We start from the raw sequence: 17,104 nt of genomic DNA, 5'->3' as shown, positions 1-17,104 counted from the left end.
ACATAGTACAAGACTTAATATTTTATTATTTTTCTCCATTTCACAGATACAAATTTAATCATTTACTATTTAGTTCCACTGACAAAAACCAGTTTCTTCATTTTCACTTGCAAACGTTATACAAGCTTTGTCACTTGTTAAATTATACAATGCACCTGAGGGTGAAAATCAGGAAATATTTGAGAAGTCCATTAAACTACCTTTATATGGCTTTTTATTGGAAATCAAAATTGTATCATGCTGAAATCAATAAACAATAGCCTAACATAGAGGTAGAAGGATTACCAGTAGTCAGTTTTCTGGTATGAATGTTTATTAACAGTGCTACAGCCCATAGGCCATTCACATTCTAAATTTTGGTATCCACTTTGAAGTAACCTATTAATTTCAGTTGTTGGTCTCCTTTATAACAACAAGAAACCAATCTTTTGTTCATTGTATTTTTGCCACCTGAATTGGAAAAAGTGTTAAATTTTCTTTTTTGTGTTCTCATTCAGTACACAGCTGCATATAGTATAGTTTGCAGGGATCTTGACCAGGACTCCTACTGCTATAGCCTTGAAACAGATTTATGGATCAATGTTTGGCTCATTTAAATCAGCGTAGTTCTGCCAGTTGATGTGAAAATATCTACAGGATTTGAGTCAGCAGACAAAAGGGGTCAGCCAGTGTAGCTTCAGTGAAATAGCAGTTAATCTGCTACTCATAAATATAATGTATATACTTGTGTACAAGTCAAGCAATTTTAGTAAAAAAATTGACCCAAAAAAACCTGGGCCGACTTATCCACAGGTCTAAGTACTGTGCTTTTAACTCTTTATCAAAAAGGCCTTGGTGAAAAGTGAGAGATTAATCTCTTCTCGGAGCACCTAAAAGAAGGATCAACCCATCTATCTCATCCATCCAGCCTTTAGGGTGAGCACAAATACCTGGCAAAATTTGTAAAGATCTTTAGTATCATTTTCCTTTGTTACATGCTGCTAAGTTTTACCCTTAACGTATCCACAGGTCATATCAAAATCCATAATTTTGGGCCCAAAGCCTTCCCTCAATTTATACATGAGGTCGACTTATAGTTGAGTATATACTGTACTTGTACGTTGGTATGTATTTGAATGCTTGTGAAACAGGAAGCCAGTGCTTCCATCAAGCCATAACACTGCTTGTGGCATTCTAACATTTTTGATTCTTGATTAGTTCATGGCTGTCTTGACAATTTTTAAAAACTGTTCATATTTGCCTAACTTGCATGTTGACTCACCGTAAGCATAATTTAGCTCAAACTGCATAAGGGTTTTGCAGTGTATAATAGTATAGAATATTCAGCCCACCTTCATGAGGGGCTGTAAGTTTTAGCACCTCCTATTAAAAAATGTTAACAAGTTCTTCGGATTATTTTTATGAGAGGAGAGTGGCATGGTATAATGCTAGCACTAAACACAGTTTATCTAGAAAGTCCTGTGATGTCTTTAAGACGGAGTAGGTAAAATGCAGGCTCCAGTGTTTCTGCATTTTTTTTCCATTTAAAAGTCCATCTTGCACCTTCTAGGGGCTGCTGAGGGCTATTTTACCAGGTTTTTAGCCCCTCTCCTAAAAGCCAGAAGTGAATCCTGATCATGTGCTTGTTAGAAAAAAAAGACCTCATAAATTTTTTAAAAAAATATTACAGGAAGAGCATAGGAATCTGCTGTTTAAATTTGTTCAAGGTGTCACAAGATTCTGTTTACACAATGCGCAAGTTGACTGGCTTGCAGTCATGGAATTTATACCCAGCACGGAAACAACAGAGTGGATCTATACTATTTCTTCTCAAAAGGAACATTTTGGGGGGCAATATTTCATTTTACTCAAAGTCAGAAAGGTAAGGCTGCACATCTTAGCACCATTCTTAGAGTGCAACTGTCATGCAACACATAGGATCTTCTGAATAAGTGCTCTTTGGATCACACTGTTTACCTGTATGATATTTAAGGCAGTGTTCACAAACATTTATGGTTTACAAGCAAGACACCTTGTCTTAGATCAATATTCCCTTCTATGCTAAGGAAAGCAGTAAGAAATTAATACTGCAAACTGTGTTTGTTAAAAAGTACAGTAAGTTCATCTGAAATTATTTGTTGCCAAGATCAAACATAATCATTCTTTTACAAGGAAATTTATATTGGAAATGGGACCAAATGCTGCTTGACCCTCTTCCTCATCACCAGCCCTGTAACTATTCAGTTCTTACCTTGCTCTGACAACTATAATCCCTGGAGAGCAATATAAGTAGGCAGTGGAACACTATATAACAGTAAAGATAGTTTGAAGACAGAAATATAGTTTCTCCATGTTCTGCTACTTTGTATGACAAAATAAATGGAAGATTCAAGGAGTCCCATAAGCTAACAAACTAAATGGCTAGTAAGTAAGGTCTACAAATAATTGTCTGTGTGATCTCAACATCAGATTGCTAGTATGCTATCTGTCCTTCAGTGTAATTCTGTGGTATGCTTTGGCCAGAAATTGAATTCCAGCCTTCTGCTTATTGTGAGGAAGCAACAAGAGCAAAGTTCTGAGTGGATTGGTTTCCCACCCTCCTTGGGGTAGCAGATGAGGTGATGAGAGGTGGAATCCTTCCAGCCACGGGAAGCATTTCCAGTTGTCCACAAATACAGCCAAAATAAAGGGTTCTGTACTATCTGCAGTTTTAGGCATCCACAAGGATGTTGATACGGATCCCTGCAGATAAGGTTTTTTTTTACTGTATATAAATGAAAATGGTGCCTCCTCAATGTACAACTTTTACTACACAACTCGAGGCTGTTACTGGATAATAGTAATACTGAAGCAGCAATTATGCTTTATAGGACTTAGATTGGACTTCTTATACTTACTGAACACAAGTTCAGCATGATGTTGAGGGATGTCATTCACAGTCTCAGAAAAAATAAGGTCTATGCCTAAATCCAGCTGTTAGTCCCAAGCGCAGGAGATTCACTTAACTGCTTAATGGTAAATGGTAAGTCATTTCTGTAAATTCCATTGTTTCAATAGGCCTACTCTAGTTATGACTAGCAACTGGATTTAGGCTGTACAGTTTAGAAGCAATATATTATAGGTGTTATGTAATTTGTTGGGCATTTTTCTTAATTACAGTCAGGCCTCCGTTTTTGTGGGGATCCATTCTGGACCCCTCTCCCCCTCGAAAATGGGAAATCACCAATATTCAAGCCCCATTGGCTTGAATGGCAGCACACATCCCATTTTGTCCTCCTCTGTTTGCCACCCACAAATGAGCAAGGGATGCGGACTCCAAGTCCGCGAAAACGGAGGGGTGACTGTAGTACAAATCCCATGTCTTTACTTATAGCCAATCAAGCAAGTGGACTAAATAACAGCATAGCTTACCAACATCATAATTTTTTTTTTGAGTTTCTCAAATCAAAAAGTTGAAATACTGAATAGACATCTTCTGTTCATAACTATGAACCAAATATTTTGTATTTTTAAAAATCTTTAGGCTGACAGTAGTTAAGACAACGTGTATATAGAAATATGGCAAATAGTAAAAAATCTAAACATCCTCAAGTAATTTTTGCAAGATAAGATGGTCAAGGCAATTCAGACGAGTCTTCATTTACATGTAATGGTTAAAATTTGTAATTTTTGGAGCAAAGAAAGGCACTCTGCTCACATTTGTCCATTCAAAACAAGCGATGAAGTACCAGCCATCTCCTTTCCTTTAGCAGTGTATTGCATTTTCCCTTGTTCGTTGCTCTGACATTATGGTGTTAAGTTCTAATTTTCCTTTTGTCTTCAAAAAGGCTCTTCAGCATGTACACCTGAACAGCTGACACTACAACCATTACTGCCAGGTTAACCATGGACCAGAAGTTTACCCTGTCAAAATTGCTTTCTTGTATGTTTCTGTCACGAGCTTCAAAGGCTTTGAGCAAAGTCTGAATATGGATGCTTTTGCTCAGCCTGGACTTCACACTGTTGACAGATTCCTATTAAAGAACAAAATAGTAGTTTTAAAATGGTATGCCATTGAGAGAGTATATATTCAACAAATATTAATTGCAAAATATTAATGACACTGACATGGTGACACCCTGCTACAAGCCACTGTGCCTAGCTTCCTAGTGAGATGTGTCTCCATTTTGCTTAGTCCCCAAGATAAGATTAATTTTCCTCCTCTGCTCTTCATATGCTGCAAATCACATCATTTGCTAAATTTAAAAATAGGCCTTTTGTGTAGTTCTAGAACTGTGCCAGTTCATAGGAAGTTGCCTTGTACCCAGTCAGGTCACTGGTTCATCTATCCCAGTACTGTCAACACTGCCTAGCAATAAATCTCCAAGATTTGAGGCAGGTGTACGCCAGCCCTGCCAGGAGGGACACCAGGTATCGACTCTGGAAACTTTAGCATGCAAAAATGTGCTCTAATACTAAATTACAATCCCATTACATTTGTGGTGAAACAATTCTCCAGGTATTCTTTTAGTATTCCAATTCTCTTTAGTATTCCTCACCAGCTGAACCAACAATACCAAAATAGTACTGCATAGCTTGCAGGTGTGATCTTGGCTGGCAGACAAGGGCAAGTAAATGTAATGTATAAATAGCTACACATTCCAAAATTTGTTTAAAGACTGGTTATGTACATACCAGAATATCTTCTAACTTCATATCCAAAAGATCAGTGCCAGTAATATAGTTCTTCCAGTCTTCTTGCTCTTCATCTCCCATGTTATCTAAGATCAACTCAAAGAAAATCACCTTCTCTGACAAGGTGCTGAATGTGTTGTCAAAGCAGAACATATAATCGCCATCTTCTGTTTCCACTCTGTGAACACAAGGTACATACAGACTGTAAACTGTTTTCCAGTACCTTAATAATGTTAGGTTTAAAACTATATGCTTTATATTGCATATTTAAAGATAGACTTTGGGTGATTTACTCCCTTCTGCTGCACCTCCCACCTCCCACTTCCCATTTCATTCCATTCAGGAGGGTCCTCCAGTCATGTGGGGGCTTTTCAATTGTGTAGGGAAAAAGACGATTGAAAAGTAAATTTACTTCTTTTCACTAGTCTCCAAACACAAGCTCTTTGCCCCTTTTAGCTTAAGTGTTTTTTAAGTCATCTTATAAATTATCGTGTAATACCTGAATATGATTATTTCTTAACTTACGTGTGGACTCCATCTGATTTTCTCTGTTCAAAAACTAAGGTTTCATGATTTGGTGATACCAGCTGAAAATCAACATCTAAACCTGCTCCATCTAGAACCTGGGGAGACATAAACAGCAGATAGAGATTACACTTTTGCTCATACTATATTACAAACAAAGAGTCAAGTCACATAATTATTCCAATTACTAAATGTCCAGTTGTTGCAATTATCTAAGATTTGTATTTTATGGAAACTTAATTGCTTAAAAGCTGTAGTTGCTGATAATGTTTCAAGGCATTATAACAATTTTAAAATTTAAATAAAGTTGTTATCTAGATGAAACTAGATCTAAAGGAGATGCTAAAACAACAGAGCTTGGTGTACAAGCTTCACTACTGAAGAACAGTAGTTATAGTCACTGGCAAGATATTACAGTTGGCCCTCCACATTCATGGGTTTGACATCTACGGTTTTGGTTATTCATGAATGTTAAACCCCAAACCCCTCCCACGCTGGAAAGGCTTAAGTGATGCTTCTTCCAGGCCTTTCTAGGGCAGAAGGAGAAGGAAGCACTCCATTCCCTGAGTCCCTCCCACCCTGGAAATGGCTGCTGCGTGGGGGGGTTAATTGCAGTTTTTCCACCCCTAACCCCTGTGAATGTGGAGGGCCGACTGTACAAGATAAAAGACTAGTGCACAAAAGACTTTATTCCTATTCATTGCAACTGTGGTCCCCATTCAACACAGTCCCTAGGTATTACTTTTTTCACTTTTCAATCTGGGGGGGGGGGGCAATTTTGGAAGATACAGTGCACCCGCGTCCGCACCGCCGCGCCATGCACGAGCCCCATTACTTTCAATGGGGCTCGAGCATACACGGTATTTTTACGCAGGGGGCGGAATAGATTCCCCGTGTAAAAAAAGGGCGCACTGTATGTCAAAGCTAAAGGATCAAAATAAACAATCCTGTTACATACAAGCTTGTTTTAGGCATTAGTTCCTAATATGTTTATACAGGATTGGGATGCAATTCATTTTTTCCCCTGTGCAGTGGCTCAAGTGGTTAAGACGCTGACTCTCTTGATTGCAAGATTGGCAGTTTGAGACCCGGATGCCACATGATGGGGTGAGCTCCCTTCATAGTCCCAGCTTCTGTGAACCTATCACTTCAAAAACATGCAAATGCAAGTAGATAGGTACTACTTCTCAGTGGGAAAGTAACAGCGCTCGGTGCAGTCATATTGGCCACATGACCACCAGAGTATCCCTCAAAACACACTGGCTCTTCGGCTTTGAAACAGATGAGCACTGCGCCCTATAATCAGTTACGACTAGACATTCATGTCAAGGGACTACCTTTACCTTTTAAAAGAGCATGGCCTGTTACATACTGCCAAAATAAAGCTGCTCCAGGTCTCTTTGGAGGTATGCTATTTAAATGATGCATGAGTCCTAAAAGTCTGGAGGTCGCACCAAAGCCACACTCCATTCCTAAGCACTGGAGTGCAGCTTTGGTGCAGCTTCCGGATTCTTAGGATGCATGCATCATTTAAATAGCATACCTCCAAAGAGACCCGAAGCAGCTTTATTTTGGCAGTCTGTAACAGGCCTATGTGTTCAAAATAATACAGGTATACCTCTATATACCATACAAAATAGATGTGTACCTGGGCATTACTTATGATACAAAAAATTTGGTACCAGAGGCAGAAATGATATGGAAAGAATAAGAACCCTTCCTGAAAAGAGACCAGATAAGAGTCCTTTGGCTATCCCCAATAAAAAAGCATAGATCTGTAATTCTAGCCACCAAATTGAAAATGGTAAGAAAAATTGAGGCTGGTGAAAGTAAATGTCATCCACTAACATTAGCTAGAGCAGAATCTTGCTGTTTCCCAGCTCAAGCTTTAATGAATTGTTTACAGCAGACATAATGCACATCAAAAGTATGTTACTCCAGCAATCCTTCACCATTTTATCAATATCAAGGCTGCTCAAAAATCTCAGGTTATATGGAGGACAAGGACAAAAAAAAGAGACCTGGGCAGCTGTAAAAAGACTTTGTAAAAAAGAAGCTTCTTTGACCGAGGTTCTGTAAAGTGAGGAAGCTGCCCTACACTATAAACAGCAAGTGAAACATGCACAAACAAGTTGGCATTTGCCTGTTGGTTCTCTGAAACAAGAACTGAAACAGTGCTCCCTTCCGCCATATCCTCATCTATACTTTCCTGTTCATCACTATTTCAACATCTTTGGCTTACGTGGCTTTATCTAATCCAAACAACCTCCAGAATTTATCTTTTAGTTAGATCAGTCCAACCAAGCTCCTCAAACCAGTTTGACCCAGACTTCACTTGCCATCTGGCTAGGCTGTTTGCTCCATAAAACAAACAGGAACTGTCACTATCATCCATGATAGAAGCATTACTTATGTGGCTTTAAGTCTAGCTCATCAGACCTGTCCCCCCAATGTTCTTAGCTTGCAGATGAAGGTGAACCCACAGGACCATGACCTACACTGAGTCAAGCCATGCTGATCCATCTGGGCCTGTATTGTCAACTCAAGCTGAGAGCAGCAGTCTAGTTTCAGGCAGGATCCCTTCCTGTCCCTGCCTGGAGGTCCCTGGTGATCTAACATTCAGATATTAAGCAAGCCAGATGCTGCTTAGCTTCCAAAATCGAACAAGGTTGCCTGTATTAAGATGAAATTTTGGATCTTTACAGATTATCAATATGTTTGAATGCAGAACTCAAACATGACAAAGGAAAGATTGCATAATGGACAGTTGTGAAATACCTTTCTCTGCACTATCATTTGTTTGCTTACTGGATTTATATTTCACTTTATATTCTCCCAAAATGGGATTAATCAATGCAAAATTCTGAACATTTGTCTTAGGATGGCTCCAGGCGCACTGCTACCTGCCATACAAATGTGGCAGTCCTTGGCACACTAAACAGTCTTCCTAACATCATATATATATATATATATATATATATATATATATATATATATATTCATGGTGGCAGAAAACATTATCTTCTTGTGCCAAGATTGCTACCTTTACTAAAGGGATTTTGTAGCGCTCTTGAGACCAACTGAAAGAAAGAACTTTGCAGCACAAGCTTTTGTAGATGGAAGGGGTGTATCCACACTGCAGAAATAAAGCAGTTTAACACCACTTTAACTGCCATCTCTCTATCCTACAGTATCCTGGGATTTGTAGTCTGGTGAGGCACCAGAGCTCTCTGACAGACAAGGCTAAATACCTCACCAATCTACAAATCCCAGGATCCCACAGGATGGAGCCATGACAGTTGAAATGGCATCAAACTGCTTTATTCCTGCACTATGGAAGACCAGTGGGTCTACTTCATCAGATGCGTTGTAGCTTGTGCTACAAACCTCTGTCTCATGGCTGATCTCAAAGATGCTATAAAATCCCCTTGACTCCTAATCCAGACTAACATGACTGTCTTTGAATACCTCTTTTACAGATACAGAAAAACAACAACACATGGCCTTCAATTGCACATAGATTTACTTGGAAGCAAACCCCACTGAAAACCGTGGGGTTTATTTTCACATATACAGGCTTGTTCTCCAATGTCCCAAAGATGGGTATGATGCAGATATAATATTTGAAGAGACGCATGCATACATGCCTCTAGGAAAGCCACATGTCAGAAAAGAGGTGGGTTTGTAGGATTAACACCCGGAGCCAGGAGCAAGTCATACTTTTCAAATTCAATTTGAACCCAAGCATCTGAGTACTGAAATTACACAAACCCACTCCTAGTCACTCTATCCCAACTCCTTCACTTTAACAATGTAATGTAAGGTGGCCGAATACGTGAGTCATTTTGCGTTGCTCTGGTTAAACGCCTGGAAGTGAGGGAAACCTCTGCCAGACTAAGCTTTCCTAGTGTTCATTCTGAGGATGCAGACCAAGCCGACGAAAGTTTACAACTTCTTTCATATTGTTAGTCTCTAAGGTGCTACAAGATCCCTTTGCATACTGATATTCCAGATTAGCACAGCTTTATCTACGAATTCTTGCCAGACTACTTCGCAACAGTCTTCCAAAACCTTTGCCAGTCTAACTTCTCCCCATCTGTCGTTTAAGATGGGCAGTGGGTTTTACACACATGCACCCAGCCCTTGTGTGACAGTATCCTCATTAAGAACCTGAACTAATAATACAGGACAAAATGGGGAAGTTAGTAGTTAATAGTTCAACTGCTAATGATTCCCTCTCCCCTCTGTCTCCAGTACGATTTGCCTGATGAAGTCAGTGCAGCTTCGAAAGCTTGCAACATGCATTTTATTTATGTATTTGTTATATTTATTTGCACTGTGCTCTTTTCCCAGGACTGGGACTCGTTTTGGTCGGCCCAATGAAGACATCACTGTTTTCTGGATTTCAGGTGTTACTGTAGTTTGCCAGTGAGCTGTCAGAGCCAGCATGGAGTAGTGGTTTGAGTGTTGGAGTGTGACTCTGGAGACCGGGGTTTGAATGCTCCCTCAGCCATGGAAACCCAATGGGTGACCTTGGGCAAGTCACACTCTCTCAGCCCCTGAGGAAGGCAATGGCAAACCCCCTCCGGACAAACCATGCTAAGAAAACCCCAATGACAGGATCGCTGGAAGCTGGAAATGACTTGAAGACACATAACAAGGAGCAAGGGGTTACTTGGGCAAGTCACACTCTCTCAGCTTCAGGGGAAGCCAATGGCAAACCCCCTCTGAAGAAATCCTGCCATGATAGGGTTGCCTTAGACATGCCTTGAAGGCAAGGAAGAAGAAGAAGAAGAAGCTTGGAAACCGGGGTTCCAATCCCTGCTCAGCCATGGAAACCCACTGAGTGACCTTGGGTAAGTCACACTCTCTCAGCCTCAGGGGAAGGCAATGGCAAGCCTCCTCTGAAGAAGCGTGCCATGACAGGGTTGCCATAGGCAGACAAGGAGAAGCAAGCCGTTACTGAGCGAGGCCTGTCGCTCTTTCGTGGCTCGTGCTGCCCCCCTTTTGACCTACACCTCGGAGGCCAGGGAAAGTGCTGCCCCAGAAGCTGCCCTTCGGCTTCTGGATCCCAAGACTGATACCTTTATGGGGCCAACCAAGATGCCCAATTATCTGGTGCCACTCACCTGGTACTCGATCTCCAGCGAGGCCTCCCTCTGCATGGGCTGGAAGAAGCACTCCTTGCGGCCGGCGGGGAGCGTGAAGGTGAAGTCGCTGTCCGGGGAGAAGCCCCAAGTCCCGGGAACCAGCGCCAGGGACAGCGAGAGGGAAGCCAGGAGGAGCGGGGTCATCCTCGCCCAGAAAATGGCGGAGGAGGAGGAGAAGGCGAAGAGCAGCCCCTCGGGGCCCTTTCCTTCCTCGGGCCAGAGCTGGGTTATTCAAGGCTGGGCCCCCACAATGCACCGCGCGCGGGGAGGCTGAGTGACTGGCTGTGTCTTTGTCGTAACATGGCTGCCTGCCTTAGAGCACAGGGTTTTCGCAAAGCATTGTGGGAAACGTAGTCCTCTGCGCGCCCTCCGTCAAGGGGAATGTGGCGGAGGAAACTACGACTCCCAAGCGGCCAGTAGAGAGTAGGGCGGTTGGGCGCTCACTTCCGCATAGGGTTTTCGCAAAGCACTGTGGGAAACGTAGTCCCTCGTGCGTCCTCCCTAAAGGGGAATGTGGCGAAGGAAACTACGACTCCCAAGTGGCCAGCGGAGAGGAGGGCGGTTGGGCGTTCGCTTCTCTTTAACCGCCGCCTCCGCCGCCACTCAGCAACGGCGATTCCTAGCGGCCCGCGCAGTTCGAACGCTGCAAGGACGGGTCGCTTGGAGGCCAAGATTGGTGAAAGAGAAGGGTCCAGGAGGAGGGGCGTAGACATGGCCCCTGAGGCCGGGTAAGAAGTGGCCCTGCGAGGCTGAGAGAGTGCGATACGGACCCCGGTTTCAAGGCTTCTTGTTGTTGTTGTTGTGTGCGCCTTCGAGTCGTTCCCGACTTATGGCGACCCTGTTATGGGGTTTTCTTGGCAAGGTTTGCCTTCCCCTGAGGAGGCTGAGAGAGTGTGACTCCTTGCCCCAGTTCACTCAACGACTGGAGCCCCAGTTCCCAGGCTCCTCCTCCTCCTTGTTCTTGTCTATGCCGCCTTCAGCTCTTTCCTAAGGCGTGGGGTTTCCTCAACATGATTTGCTCGGGGGGGGGGGTGCCATTGGCTTCCCCTGAGGAGGCTCACCGCCCAAGGGCCCCTCCCAGTGGGCTTCAGTGGCCCTGCTGCTGTGGGACTCCAACTCCCTTCTCCAGGGCTCAAAGCACGACGCCACCATTGCAGTACAAACTTCCAGGGTTAATGATGACGATGATGATGATGATGATAGTAATAATACACCCCCCCAAACACACTAAGAAGGTTTGTAAAATGGCGGTGGGTTGGAGAGAGGGAGGGAGGGAGGGAGGGAGGGAGGGAGGGGGCCGTGGCGTTGCTAAGCAACGGGAGCCGCCCGCGCCGCCCAAAGGCGCGTTCTCCATGCCCTCCTTTTCCCGGACGCGTCCTACATTCCAGCCTCCGGCCCTTAAGTCTTTGACTTAGACATATAAGATATACTGTGTTACATTATATGACTACATCAGCCCTAAATCCTTAACTTAGATATATAACATATATTACATTATATTAGACATAAGTCTTTAATTTAGGTCTTACATACCTAAGTCTTTGACTTAGATATACAAGATATTATACTATGTTATATTAGACATAAGTCTTTGACTTAGCTACATAAGATATAGCCCTAAGTCTTATATTATATATATATTATATATATATGACTTATAATATTGTATATATTATAATTTACATAATATAATTTATATTATATTATATATATATATATATATTATTTTGATATATGTATATATTATTTTAATATATATTATTTTATAATATATAATATATATATATATATATATAATAAAATAATATATATATATTATTTTAATATATATATTTAATATATAAATGATATATAAATATATTATGTTATAATATATAATATATATAATAAAATAATATATATATATTATTTTAATATATAATATGTAAATGATATATAAATATATTATGTTATAATATATAATATATAATATATATATAATATATATAATAAAATAATATATATATTATTTTAATATATAGATTTAATATATAAATGATATATAAATATATAATTTATATAATATAATATATAATAACTTATAATATATAAGACTTCTTGTCAGTTTTGCTGCTCTGCGTCAACAGGGCTTCTGCCTCCTCTTGCCTCTGGTAATATATAGCATGCCATTTCTGCTTCACCTTTTTAAGCTGTAAATGGTGGGGGGGCAACAGTTTCAAAAATACTGTAATTTTAACTTGTCGTTTCCTGTATTTTATTGTTTGAATGTCAATACGTATTATATGCATTAAGTTTAGGGTTTTCATTTTGTAGGATTTATGCCATTGGCAGGTTTATTTCATTTTATTTTATGTTTAATTGATTGTGTGTACAGAGCTGTGTGAACTTACAGTGCGTTATAAATGAAGCTTAATAATAATAATAATAATAAATAAGAGGGGTCCCAGTAGGAAGAATTTGGTTGTTCTCTGAAGATGGCGTCCTCTGAAGATGCCAGCCACAGATGCTGGCAAAACGTCAGGAATAAACTTCTAGATCATAGCCGCATGGTCCGAAAAACCCACAAAAAGCTATAAATTTGGTTATTGTTTGTAAAATACGACACCAAGTTTGGTTTTTTAGGTCACGGTTTTCTAGGCCATAGGAGAACATTCTGCACTACGGCTTCCAGAATACAGCTGGCATGGCCATTTGTATTTTAAATGGGGAGCCCTTTTCCAAAGAGCAAAAAGCAGCATTAAAATCTGGAGCTGGCCCAGTTAGAACCATTTTACATTGCAGTGGCATTGGTGTCAACACTTAAATGCACAGCAGCCCTTTGCTGAATTCCTATACATCATACTTTATGAATTAGCCCAGTAAATATTTACCCAATGTCTTTTTGCAGAGCAGTTTCCCCACCTATTGCCTTATTGATGTTGACCATGGTTTTGCATTATGGACACATTGGCAAAAAACACAGTTCCTTGGTAAACCTAACATCTGTAACAACTGTTTGAAGTTTGTTTGAAACAGTAGTTATAAGTGAATCTAGTTCATGTTGACTATTAATCCAAGGAGGAAAATAGCAAAGGGAACTCGAACTCATGTTTTTAAACTTCGTGGAGGTCGTAAAAGTGGAGGTTAAAACAATCACTGTTTTTAAAGAGCTCTTATCTTCAATTGAATGTTGTTTTTTGTTATTGCTCCCTTAGTTACAATTTATTTGAGACAAATGTATAATATCAATGGAACCTAACATATGGATCATCATATGGATGATGAAGAGTATTTACTTGCAGACGTCGTTTCATTAAGGAAGCAACTAAGAAAGACGGAAAGGAATTTACAAAACCTGGGAGAAGAGCTTGATAGGTAAGTGGATATACAAAGATAGAACTAACTGGGCTTATTTGGTAACATGGTTGCTGTAAATTGTATTATTTGTGTCAAAAAATTTCATATAATGGTTGCAAACGAAGGGAAAATGCTTATATATTTTTCTTCTAGTACAAATTTACATAATTCAGACATCAGCACTTATGATGGAGAGCTTGAGATGTTGACAATGGAAGATCTCACTGATCCTAGTGAATTAAATAATTGTTCAGCTCATAAAACTGGGAATAAAGTCTCTTTTCATGACATGGCTTCTCCAAGGAACCAAGTAAGGCACTTTGATCTACACTTATCTGTTTCTCACACAATGGACTTATGGCATTATTGATCATTTAAAAAGTAAGAGGAACAACTTGCTTAATGCTGTATATTGTCTTCTAGTGTTATTCACTCCCTTTTGACAAAAGCATGGAAGAAGAAAATGAACTACTAAGGGAAAAACTGGTTGTAGTCCGGGAAAAGAATGCGCTGTTGACTTCACAGAATCATGATTTAATGACTTTAGTTGAAACTGTAAACTTTGAACTGAACCAGACTAAAGCACGAGTAGGTATCTTAATAACATGCATATGTTTCAAGGCATACTGTTTTACTAATTTTAATACTACACTATTTACTGCAACAAGTCTCTGTTTTGGAAAAGAATTGTAAAAACGTCTAGTTTTATCTTGTTTGACATTTTTTCTTTCTTTCTGTCTCTCTCTCTCTCTCTCACACACACACACTCACCCCAAAGACATCTTGAACTGTTATTATTATTATTATTAAGCTTTATTTATATAGCGCTGTAAATTTACACAGCACTGTACATACAATCTTTTTAATTAGATGGTTCCCTGCCCTCAGGTTTACAATCTAAAAAGACACGGCACAAAAGGAGAAGGGAATGGTGATGGGGAAGGGGACCAAATCCAGCAGTGTCAGACATCGCAGCAAAAGTACAATTTTGGAACTGCGTGAATAATTATTATAATAATTTGATCACCTTATATGAAGTGAGAAGAAAACACAGAAGGAATATTCAGAACAGAATACATGCCATTATGATCCGTTAAATATAATTCAACAGTCTTAACTTTAATAATTGGCTCGTGTGTCAATTAAAAAACAAATGCTCATTAGGAACTAAGAAAGGAAATAGGAGTTCCTGATCAAACAACTATGTGTGAATCTGTATGGCCATTTTAGTAGAAGACAATCAAAGCTTTAAAAATATACTCTTCCTATTTTATTCATTTTCCCAGGTGTCTTTCCTTGAATCTGGTTTGAGTACATGCTCAGTCAGCTTTCCAGCGTGGGAAGAACAGATGGCAAGTTTGGAAGCACAGGTTCAAGCCAAGGACAACATCCTGAAGTAGTGAACCCTTTGGCTTTTTAAGTTTCTTTTTGACTTCCATTATTGGGGGAAATCTCAGTTTGATCTCACATGCACACACAGTACTTACGCTTACCATGGCAAAGCAATAAGCCAGTTCCAAAGCAACTTTTATTTGAATGTAATATCTCAATATGTCTGTGAAAAGACTGAACACTCTTGCTCACTTGTCTCATTCATTACCCTCCATAATGAGGATAGGACAGAAAGTGTGAAAGTTGAATCTGGCCAAAATTGCTTTCCCTGTAGCAATAAGTGAAAAGTCCTATAGTGCTTATGCTGTTGCAGATATGGTCAAATAATGCGAAAATAAAGTGAATGTAAAGGGAACAAAAACGACAACTTTTTACTTTAGGAACTTCCCAAAAGTAAAAAGCTGTTGTTTTTGTCCCCTTTACATTTGCTTCATTTTCACATTATTTCAGGTTTGCAGAAACGTCGTGTAATAAACCTCCCTCATTTGTGGGTTTTTTCTCCTTTAAATTTACTTTAAATCCTGTTTCTTAGCAGGATTCCTCTAATGTGATAAGATCCTTAGAAATGTTTTAATCTTTCTATTATTTAATTGTTGTTTTTTATCATGTCAGGGGCCCTCTTGGGCTGGGAGGAAATAGAGAACTGCTTTAAATAAATAATAAATAATATGCCATTTGATCAAAGGAACCATTACACAGAATCTTTCATTTAATTATTCTTAACAACTGGTTCAAAAGTCCAGAAGCCTGATCAGATCAACACTGTAGAGCATAACTTGTAGATTGTTATTGGCTGGTGCAAAGGAAGAGGCTGTACTTTCAAAGGGACAGGCTGTACATTAGTGCTACTCTACCATTACTGTTGAAGAAAGTCACTGCACATCTGTACTGCATTTTCTTTCAGGCTGACCATACTGTATAGTAAATGCAGGAAAAACTGCTTTCTACTATTTAATGACCTTAATTAGGTATTTTTGCAATGAAACTGTATGTGATGTGTTTCTCTGATTTGATCTTAGAGATACAGAAGATAAATTACAGCAAAGTCAGAAAATGGTAATGGAAAAAGAATGTTCTTTGAAGAAACTAAAAGAGCAATATATACAAATGAAACTGGATTTTATTGAACGAATCAAACAAGGAAAGAGGTGATTTTGATTTTGCTCTGAATGCTTGACAGTATATCTGTTTTTAAAGTGTATCATTTTTTTAACAAAACCTGCCATTTTCTTTCAGAGCTTACCCAGATTTTTGAAAATCAAAATGAAAAGTGACTGGCATTATTGGTTCCATACCATAATAGATATATATTTAAATAACCAGATTATGTTGCTTTTAGAACAGATAAAAACTACATGAAGACATATTGACAATCACAGCCATGATTTCTCTGATACATTGATAGGGCCAAAGCAGATGGCTGCGATCGCTCTGGAACTGCGGCAACCAGATGGCCCACTCCCAAAGCAGGCCTCGGCGGCAGTCCCAAACAAGCCGCTGGCAGGAGTGGATTAAATCTTCTCCTTTTGCCAGGGCTTCAGGCCTTAGGGAGTCTCAGAGCAGCTTCTGGGCCCTTTGCAGGTTTTGGAGGGGGAATAGTAATTCCAGATATTTCAGATGTATAGGTATTTGATCTGTTTTCAAGGCAGTTAATGATTCAGTGTTTATGGATGATAATAATAATAATAATAATAATAATAATAATAATAATAATAATAATTTTTATTTATATTTCCCACCTCTTCCTGCGGATAGAGGTGGGATTACAACAATAAAAACAACATTGAATCATTAACTGCTTTGAAAAATAAATGAATAAAAAATTAAAATGCAGTTGGTCTGTTGATTGTATAATGGTGTTTTAGTTAGTCACACTTATTTGTAATCTAAGCACTAGATGAGAGAATGCTGTTGTGGTTCATACCATATTCATAATACCTCTGCTATACAGGAAATACTCACTCCAGGCTAATTTTCACCTTTAATAATCCCATGGAATAGTATGTACATTCAGAAGTTTGCTTTTGTAAATGTCATTACAATTTTTT

At 39.5% G+C, this 17,104-nt stretch overlaps 2 protein-coding genes across 2 annotated transcripts in view; one reads left to right on the top strand and one right to left on the bottom strand.

Annotated features, from left to right (window-relative positions):
* Window positions 1-6: 6 nt before the first annotated feature.
* TMED5 (transmembrane p24 trafficking protein 5) lies at window positions 7-10,710 on the bottom strand. Its single transcript, XM_089515731.1, has 4 exons — window positions 10,308-10,710; window positions 5,179-5,276; window positions 4,654-4,831; window positions 7-3,992 (listed from the first exon to the last, which is right to left on the bottom strand). Exons 1-4 carry the CDS (start codon window positions 10,470-10,472, stop codon window positions 3,774-3,776), a joined length of 660 nt encoding a protein of 219 aa, XP_089371857.1. The 5' UTR covers window positions 10,473-10,710; the 3' UTR covers window positions 7-3,773.
* Window positions 10,711-13,555: 2,845 nt separating this feature from the next.
* Window positions 13,556-17,104, top strand: part of CCDC18 (coiled-coil domain containing 18) — a 43,514-nt gene continuing 39,965 nt past the window's right edge. Inside the window, 6 exon segments of the mRNA XM_089515716.1 lie at window positions 13,556-13,571; window positions 13,574-13,682; window positions 13,818-13,974; window positions 14,088-14,252; window positions 14,951-15,060; window positions 16,076-16,204. Coding sequence (XP_089371842.1) covers window positions 13,556-13,571; window positions 13,574-13,682; window positions 13,818-13,974; window positions 14,088-14,252; window positions 14,951-15,060; window positions 16,076-16,204 — 686 coding nt within the window.

Source organism: Sceloporus occidentalis, unplaced genomic scaffold, assembly GCF_023333645.1.
Source record: "Sceloporus occidentalis isolate IW3139 unplaced genomic scaffold, rSceOcc1.0.p SCAF_3, whole genome shotgun sequence".
Classification (NCBI taxonomy): domain Eukaryota; kingdom Metazoa; phylum Chordata; class Lepidosauria; order Squamata; family Phrynosomatidae; genus Sceloporus; species Sceloporus occidentalis.
This window is presented reverse-complemented; position numbering and strand designations above follow the sequence as displayed.

What these genes read in the sequence shown, in the direction of transcription:
- TMED5 (XM_089515731.1), bottom strand. Translation starts at nt 10,472, where the DNA reads ATGACCCCGCTCCTCCTGGCTTCCCTCTCGCTGTCCCTGGCGCTGGTT. An exon ending in CGCTGGAGATCGAGTACCAG is followed by an intron (nt 5,277 to 10,307) that starts GTGAGTGGCACC and finishes ATGTCTCCCCAG; the next exon opens with GTTCTAGATGGAGCAGGTTT. An exon ending in AAATCAGATGGAGTCCACAC is followed by an intron (nt 4,832 to 5,178) that starts GTAAGTTAAGAA and finishes TTGTGTTCACAG; the next exon opens with AGTGGAAACAGAAGATGGCG.